Genomic DNA, 9,781 nt, shown 5'->3' on the forward strand with positions numbered 1-9,781 from the left:
TAATGAAAATTCCAACATATGAGTCATAAATGATTTGCTTAACATCAACCATTTAGTTGCTAAATCCAGGAGTAGAACCTACTATTCATTTTTGTTTCTTGAATGGTGCGGATGCTTATGTTTTAATTGCTGATTATATTCATTTGTATATGTTTTTCTGTGGTTGGATTTTCACAACATTAAGCCAACAATTTTGTAAATAATACATGAAGATACATATGCTTATTATGCGTTGAATCCAATTATAATTAGCTGTTGATTTGAAAGAAACTTTTGAGATTGTTTTGGGGTTTAATGGGAATAAAATGTAGAAGGGGAAGTCAACTTTCTAAGAGTATGCACTGGGGTAACCTAGAAACGTAAGGGACATATAGACAGCTAAAGGATGAGGATGCAGCATCATTAGACGTGGGTTTGCCCCATTAGAAAGTTGTGGATTACTCATACATTTTGCCCAATAATTTTTTAAGGAGAATCATTTGAAAATTGCCTTTTAAAAAAGCTTTTGGGTTTACAGTTTATATCTCAATAGTTTAAGAGTATCTAGCTGAGAAATAATATAATATGAATTGTTTTGTAGATTTGTAAAGCTTAAGTTGATCTGAAGATCAAGAAAAGTGTATTTATCTTCAGAATATATTTTTATAAAAGTTAACTTTAAATCAGGGTTTATTTACTTACCGGAAGTGTGCATCACCATCGCTTTGGTAGGGCACTACCGTGTAATTATAGGAAGCACATTGGCTTGGGTGAGGATTCTGGCTCGGCAGTTTTAAATTTGGTCCGTTCATTCATTTATCCTATCCTAATTGCTTTTGATAGTTCTGTTGAAGGAGGTCACGGAGAGGACATGACCTCAGATTGACCCTTGAGCTGGGCCTCAGCAATCAAAGGCTCCTACCCTCCTCCCCGTCCTTGAAATGCACACTTTGCCCACCATTCCCACAGTGGGAGTCATTTTCAGGGATGCACTGGTGAGAGAGCAGTGTATTGTTGCGACCATGTGGATTGGTATAACTTGAGTGAATCCAGTTAAGGCCTTTATATAAATTTAAGATTTTTGCCAGCGGATGGAGAGATCTGTGTGTCTTGCGACTGCCGAAGGCAAGCCTTGTAAGTAAGTTCCTTTGCATATTAAACCTGCCGCCTCCCATCTGGAGTGGCCTGCCTCTTTCTTCCTTCTCTCCTTGCCCTCCGGTGCAGGGCCTGTTTAGATATCACTGGGGAAGCTCCTGAGGTTTCAAACCAACAAGTTTCTAATAGAGTAAATTCATAGAAATGAGCTCTGATTTTGAGCCACGTAGGGTGATGCTTGCAAGGGTCTTGGCTTCTCTGCCTCTCTTTCCTCATCTGTAATTTCTATTACTGTGGAGCAATAATCCCATTTATTCAGAGTTGCTCTGAGGCTTAAATGAGATTGTTCATGTTTAAGGACTTTGCAAACTGCATAGTGTTAATCAGATTTTAATGGCTTTTAAAATTGTAGCTATTACTTTGCCTTGAAAGTTTGCACTGTAAAGGCATGGATATACTGAAGGGGGAGTAAGACCAACAGACAGGAACTATACTAATAGTTCTGAATACATATATTTCTAACCTGAATTAGAAGACAACAGCCTTTCATAGTTGGAGACTGAAAAAAGAAGTCATTTGGTGAGTTTTGGCACATTCTAAGTCAACCATCTTACGCCTGAGATTAGACTTTTTGTAATCGAATTTGCACATGGTATTTGTATTAGTCTGGTTATGTGGGGGGAGATCAATTTAGGTTTTATACAGTGCAGATGAGGCAGGACCTGTCAGTGGCACAGACTCATTTGATTCATGATGGCAGTTGTAGTAACGCGGTTTAAGGGCAAAAGAAGAAAATAATTCTTGCCGATTTCTTTGTTATTGGTTGATGGACAAATCCCTTCTCTTTACTTTTACTAACACACCAAAAATACGTAAAGAAGCTCCGGTCTGACTCTCTTTTTCAGTAAGCACCCATGTTTGCTACCACATACATACTTTCATTAATTTCCGGTCTATTTTTGGAATAAACCAGTCTCTCTCTCGCTCTCCTTTCTCCCCTTAACTACGATGTATATGGGGAATACATAACACATTGTTGAAATCCCTAAAAATTGTGACTACATTCACTCGGGAACTCATCACTCCATCCTGGTAGTCCCACGACTAAAAATGAGTATTTTGATGAGATCGCCTCTGAACTGCTTCATTACTTATTGATAACTGCTTTAAAATGCCATGAGTTTTTTTTTTTTTTTAAGTAGATTTTTTAGGCTCTGCACACAATAAAAATGGAAAACGTTGAAAGTTTTATTTTAAACTCAAGCGATTCTCCAGTTAGGAAAACCTGCTCCAATGTGGATGTGTAGACTAGTTTTTTTCTTTTCTTTCTTTCTTTCTTTTTTTTTTTTTTTTGTAGATTTTATTTATTTGTCAGAGTGAGAGAGAGAGAGAGAGAACACGAGCAGGGGGAGGGGCAGAGTGAGAAGCAGGCTCCCCGCTGAACAAGGAGCCCCACGTGGGACTCGAACCCAGGACCCTGGGATCATGACCTGAGCCAAAGGCAGCCGCTTAACCCACTGAGCCACCCAGGCATCCTGTTGATAAGATTTTCTTTGGGGCTTCATAGCAGTGTTTGAAGGCCATTGTTATCAGCCTGTTTTTCTCAGAAGAGGCAATTTGAAATGACCTCTGTCAGACTTTCATTGAAAAGAAATTTGTTTACATTGATTTTTGTCCATAAATAAATGTTCATTCATAGTTTTGTAGAACTAGAGAGTGGTAGGCAGGATTTTATTTTAAGAATAATTTGATTGCCAAAAACTTTTATGCCAATTTCCAAATGCGGAAACTGATATTTTATGGCTGAGTTTGGGATACTTAGCATGAAAGTAAGCTCAGAAATCGCCACAAGGGTATCATGGCTGTGGGTAGTTTTAGTGGATTCCACAGTCTCACTGCTTGAAAGAGTAATAATGATAAATATAATTCTAATAGCTAGCACATGATGTTTACTACATGCCAAGCATAGCTAATAATCTGCCTCCCTGGCATTGAAACTTCGTTCTTCTGGGTTAAGAGTGTGTTCTGCCAGTCACCACACTTTATTTCTCTATGTCTGGTTCCTAGTAGGAGGCCCTGTTGAGAAATTGCTTCACATATACCTGTATTAAATTACTAAATCTGAAAACTGAAATGATAAAAATGAAGTAAAATTAATTCTCACATGATGGTTTCTTTGACTTGATTTTCTGGTGAAGACTAGAATTGGGTCTATAGTAATAATTGTGGGAACTCATAAGTCTCTCTGAACACTTTATAATCCTTGAGATGAAAATAGAAGGCAGGAATGTTAATTTTGCAAATCGAGAAACAAATGTAAATGAGCAAAGTGACCTTTCTTAAAATCACTACTAAGCTAGTCACTTATGGAACTAAAAATGTTGTCTTATATAATTACTTTTTTTCTGGATTATTTTCTATGTTGGTGCTCTCTTATTTGCATTTCTGTTTGTGAGTGGCAGTTAAGCTTGGATAAAGGATGCCATGTTCAGGAGGCAGTGCGATTTAGTGGAGAGAATACCGGACCAGAAATTGTCATCCCCATCAAACCTCTGGCATACCAGGTGCCTTTGGGTGAATCACGGGATTGTTCCTTGGCTAGTTTTACTCATTGAAAAAGGAAGTAGTAATGGTTGTCTCTGTCAAGTTTCCAAGGCTTTATGAGAACAAAAATGAAATGTGGGTTCAAAGGGACAAATATATCATTATACATTTTTGAAGGATACTGTATAGCAGCAGATGTGCAGCATCATATATGTGTGCATATATGTTATATATGTTGTCGCTACTCTGTGTCAGGTTTAGATTTTTTGATGGTCCATCCTTTTGTCCTCTCATTCTTGTGATTCCTATGATTTTAGACACTATGTTCTGAAGACTTCTAAATATATATTGCCAACGTTGACCTCTCTCAGGAGAGGTGCCCGCCTCCTCTTGGACACTCCCACCTGCACGTCCCCTCCCACGTCAGAATGACCACTGCTAAAACTGATATCCCATCTGGGTACCATCATGCTCCCACGGCATTTCCCTTCATCTGGTCTCTCAAGCTAGAAACTTTAGATTCGATTAGCTTCAGTTTTCTCTTTCTTTTGTGTTTTGCATGTGTTTTTATCAGTGACCAAATTCTTTAGATTCTATTTTCTAAAAATCTCTGGAATTCTAACTCTCCTGTTTATTCTGATGCACCTCACAGAGTTCAGGCCCCCATCAAGTCCTTCCTGGACTCAGGAATAATGAATTTATGAAAAGCATGTTTTTAAGGGCAGCAATAGATTTAAATAATATTAGGGTGATGTGAGGGTTGGTAAGAGAGGGTGTTCTGTTGAAAATACGATGCAGTCATAATTTGTACATCCTGTAGGTGCTCTCTCTGTCACAATCAAGTAATCTTCACCTGTGTCCTGGGCCCCTGGGCTGGGGGTGCCAGGTGAGGAGACCCTCTTGAGGCCATAATAAGTCAGATGAGGCTTTCTCCCTCAAACCGCCTTTCATGTTGCCCCTCCCCATAACACAGGTGGGAAGTTCACTCAAGTCTGTTTTGAAATCTCTCTGTAATGAACTTGGCTAACCAAGATGGGTAAAAAAAAAAAAAAAACAACACAATATTATTTCTCCTGTTACTATAGTGTGAGCTGAATGGGACTTCTGCTGGCCATGTTTTTGTTGGAGGGTCCCTCTTTTCCTGCAAGTCATCCTACCCTCATTGAAGGAGCAAAAAAGGGAAGGTAATGGGCTGGGAGGAGAGGTTGGACAGGATGATTTGGTTTGGGAAAGGTAGTTTAGGGATGTCAAAATGTGATGTTTAAAATATGTGAAATCTAACAAAAGAGTCAATGATCATCTGAATTGTGAGAGTTTCTCTTTCTTCAAATAACTTTCCACATGGCCACCAGAGAAAATTTTCCAAAATACAGATTGATCAATTTTTAAAAAAATGTTTTCTTCACCTACAGATTCCTTCACCATGTTTTCAACCATGGAGTCTTACATTTTTATTAATGATACTCAAATGTAATCTACTCTTTTAGATCCTTCTTCCTTTCGTCTTAAGGTCAATCTTTACACATCATTTCCTCTAAAACATAACAAAGAAAACTCACACAAATAATACAACCTCTCAACTATCCCCACAAATCTGACTCCAAAAACAGTGGAAAATAATACAGAGATTAGTGAAGGTTTTCTGTGCGTACCACATGACAAAACTTGCTAAAAACCCTCAGTAAGCATCTCTTTTCTAAAGTTTCACTTGTAAGGCAGTTGTGGCCCAATTCTAAACTCGTTTTCTCCCAATGGATGAGCTCAAGCTCTCTAGGCCACATCTTTGAATCTCTCCGTGGGTCTGATCTTCATTTCTGTATTCAATGTAGTCCTTTCTCTGCTTCTCTCATTTGCATCTCCCATCTATTATCCTGTTCAGCAAGACAAAGGATGCGGCTCAAGCTCTACCTGCCTGAAATGGGGGGAAAGCATAATAAATATTTATAATTTAATTCTAACTTGCTTTTATCTATCAAATTAAGATGAAGTGATGAGGTTTGTGAATGATTTACGTGTGTATAAATTAGAGTGGATTAAAAGTTAACACTAGATGAATTATTCTCACAGAATTACATTTTGTATGCATCCTTGAGGAAGTAGAACGTTTTGGAGCTAGGAAGAATTGTATGGATTCCCCATCCATAGCCAATCTTATCCTTGATGGAGCTTGGAGAGAAACTATTAGGTTGACTATGGCAGAAACTGTAGATTATTGTTATGCTTTTGAGTTCTGAATATTGATTGGAACTGAATATTGATTTTGAAACAAGAAATTTCTTTTTCCTAAAACTTTGAACAAATATCCTGGGTCTGACTTCATTGCCTTAGATTAGGTGCTCACTCCAAAATCAATGACTGCGGACAGGGTTTGGTGTTGCTCTGATTGGTGTGGAGGAAGTCGTGTGTTTGAGAGTGGGGAAGGATCATTTTTCAGTGGTAAGTAAGAGGGTTTCTTTTGTTCTCTTTGTTTTTTTGTTTTGTTTTGGTTTTGTTTTTGTCTTTTTTTAGCAAGGTGACAGAAATAACAGGTGTCCATTACACTGGCACACAAGGTCCTGCCTGTCCAGTCCAGCTTTCCTATCCAGGCCCATCCTGCAAAGGCTGCTCTTTACTCTTTCAGCCATGTCATGCCCTTTTACACCTTTCTCCTTTTTCACAAATTATTCCTATGACTGGAATGCTTTTCCCTCTCTTTTCTACTGGGCAACTCCTGATCAAATGCCATCTGTTTTATGAGAGCCTTCCCTCCACATGATGTTGGCTATTTTTCCCCTCTGTGATCTGTCCACACTTTTGTACCTACCTGTATGACAGCATTTCTTTCATTGTAACTGGGATTATTTGTTCCTTCCTCTATTTTATGGGTATTTTGAGGACTTCTCCATGTCTGTCCATTCCCAGTGATGGACACAGATCAGGTGGTTACATTTTTATTCCATAAATTTGTGGGGCTAGAAAGGTATGGAACTTTGGATTAATCCTATAATCTGTTTCATTGAGGTTGTAGTTCTCAACAAGACTTCTGCTACATTGCTGCTGAGGGAATGCTTGGAAGTGTGTGGGAGAACTTTGGGTTGTCATAATGACTGGGGGTCTGGTGTCGTTGGCATTCACTGGACCAGGACCAGGGGAGTTAAGTGTTCTGCAATGCATGGGACAGTTTTGCACGAGGAGGGATTGTTCTTTCTAAATGCTGGTAGTTTTTCCATTGAGAACTACTTACCTAGTAGTTACCTAGACTACCTAGACAAAAGTAAGTCTAGTTACTTAATCTACCTAGTCTAAAGCATACAAATGAGGAGGATCATTTGATAACAACAGAAACTTCCTGGCTCCCATCAACGCTTTGCACGTCCTATGAATAGGAGAGCCTTATGCTCAGTTTGCAGATGGCTTGAATGATAAGTTTTTTCTCTCCACTAAATCCATTTCTATCCATATTGCCCCCATACCCTCTGGGTCCTGAGGTTGGAGTGCAAGACTAAACGAGGTAGAAGTGTAGGGTCAAAATTTCTGCTCTTCCAGGGCATACTTTCCTTTGCTAGGCTTTCTCTGAGTCTGGAGAGAGGGACATTGGAATGAAGTTCTATGTATTTCTTTCAACAATATGGTAAGACAATTTGATCTTAATGTTTCCTCCACTGCACAGAAGGCTGAGAGTGACTAATTTCAATGATCTTTTAAAAAATCTATTTATAGCACACCTTCTGGCTAAAGACATCAATGTGGAAGGTGGCACATAGATTTAAAGCCAGTTTTCTGTCATGAGGTGTCAGAAAAGCTAAATGGCTCTATCCTGGTCTTTTAGGTCCTATTCTAAGAAGTACATCTTTTTGCTCATGGTTGACACTGACGTGGCTGTGGTATCCAGGATAAAATATGTCAGGAGAAAACTTGGGAACACACCTCTTCAAAGATGATTCTTTGGTTCTTTGCCTCAAAGGGGACATTTTTGAAAAAAGATTCCTGGAACGAAAGTTCAGTAATTGGTTGACTGTCCTGTGTTCTATGTAGCATAAAGTCTTGTTGAAAGAGTCTGAAACTTGGTATTTATCAGTTGTTACTTGATAATGTTTTTTTGAAAAACGTTGCACAGAAAAGATACTTTGTAAAACCAAATTCTAGTATACTTAGTATATGTTTCTTTTTTTAGATACTCCCAGAAGTATAAAAGCATCCACTGCTACAGCTGAACAGTTTTTTCAGAAGCTGAGAAATAAACATGAATTTACTGTTTTGGTGACTCTAAAACAGACCCACTTAAATTCTGGAGTTATTCTCTCAATTCACCACTTGGATCACAGGTGAGTGTGGCTACTGGGGTTTTCATGTTTTCATTATATATGGTTAAATGAACCCACTCAAAAGAAGTAAACAAAAGCAAGATATACGCTACACAAGATTGGTAGGAAACAGCTAGAATAATTTTGCTGCATTATGCAAAATCACAAACACCAGTAATTGAGATCAGCCTAGATGCAGAAGGAGCTGGTGCTTTTGATGTTGCTAAAAGCACACAGAAATCACCATTCCTAAGACACACTTATTAATGACTAAATTCCTCATGAGATTTCTGCCTCAGTGTTAAAGGCAAACATATTTCTTCTTAATTTGTGAATAGTTAACCACAAAAATACTATATTCAGCTTCTTTAAAAAATTGCCTGGGTTTAGAGTTTAATAGTTTTATAATTTTCGTCCCTGACAGATGACTTCTTTTTTGACGCACCTCTTAGACGGCAGCAGTTATAACTGTGTTCTTGGATGTGCATTAAATCAAAATACTGCCTAGTATCTCTCAGCTTCTCACATGTGTGGAAGCAGGATTAGGAGAGCTGGTGGAAGTAATGACGAGGGGGAGGGGAGGGGAAGGAGAAATTCATTCATGACCCTTTCCATAAACATAGGCTGTTACTGAATAATACCAAACAGCTCCAAATGATTCCTTTTTTTTTTTTTAGATGTATTTATTTATTTGAGGGGGGAGGGGCAGAGGGAGAGAATTTTCAAGCAGACTCTAAGCTAAGCGTGGAGCCTGACGCGGGGCTGTATCCCAGGACCCTGAGATCATGACCTGAGCCAAAGCCAAGAGTTGGACACTTAACTGACTGGGCCAGTGAGGCCCCCCCTAAATGATTCTTTTGTGAAAGAATAACCACAGTTCTGATAATGCAAATTCCTTTGTGTTCACATTTTGAATACCCACTCCATGACTTACCAACTGTGGACCTTGAACAAGTCATATAGGCTTTCTGTGCTTCAGTTTTCTCACCTGTGAAATAGGGAGAGTGATAGTACCTATTTCATAGCTTGTGGCAAAGATTAAAGAGTTTATATATATCAAGTGTTTAAGATATATAAGAGGTTTTAATGGTCCTGTTCAGGTGTGGGCAGAAACTCTCTTTTCTTGAGTTCTCTTATCAGAGATGACGTAGCCTGGGTCTTTGCAAACCTTGATTAAGTACTAAAGAACAAACAGAAGCACAAATGTGTGGAGAACAAAATAGAGCAAGCTGACAGAGAGAGCAAGGTTCCCGATCACACGCTACCTGTATTATTCTGTTAAGGCCCTGCCTTAGTCCCTCAGTAGCCCCAGAGGGTTGGCATAACTTCCTAGGCCCCTCACTTGGGCTTCTTTCCTCCCAGGTTCTGGCCTGTGATTGAGAGGAGGGTGCCATGCTAGAGTTCACTTGGTAATTGGATTAGTATCTTCAAGGAGGAGCAAGAAAGAGAGAAGTCCCATCTACAAGGGTTCACTAGGGCTTTTCCCCTTGGTGTGTTTCTGGTCCCAGGGACAGGTCTTATCTTCAAGTAATTGATACCTGAGCTCCTTTTTTTTTTTTTTTTTTTTTTAAGATATTATTTATTTATTTGACAGAGAGAGACACAGCGAGAGAGGGAACACAAGCAGGGGGAGTGGGAGAGGGAGAAGCAGGCTTCCCACTGAGCAGGGAGCCTGATGAGGGGCTCAATCCCAGAACCCTGGGATCACGACCCGAGCCGAAGGCAGACGCTTAACGACTGAGCCACCCAGGCGCCCCCATATCTGAGCTCCTTGCTTACAGTACTGCAACTTTGCCCATCTCACTTGGGCTTTAGGCAACATGATTCACATACAATAAAGGAACATTGTTCCTTTACAGAGCTGCCTGATATATTGCTGA

At 39.4% G+C, this 9,781-nt stretch overlaps 1 protein-coding gene across 1 annotated transcript in view; it reads left to right on the top strand.

The window, feature by feature from the left end:
- Positions 1–9,781, top strand: part of NELL2 (neural EGFL like 2) — a 324,025-nt gene that overhangs the window by 46,766 nt on the left and 267,478 nt on the right. The window contains exon 3 of the mRNA XM_035002828.1: positions 7,772–7,922. Within this exon, the coding sequence (XP_034858719.1) occupies positions 7,772–7,922 (151 nt within the window). The remainder of the gene's footprint in view (positions 1–7,771; positions 7,923–9,781) is intronic.

This window comes from Mirounga leonina, unplaced genomic scaffold (genome assembly GCF_011800145.1).
Source record: "Mirounga leonina isolate KUSES-001 unplaced genomic scaffold, KU_Mleo_1.0 Mir_126, whole genome shotgun sequence".
NCBI lineage: Eukaryota > Metazoa > Chordata > Mammalia > Carnivora > Phocidae > Mirounga > Mirounga leonina.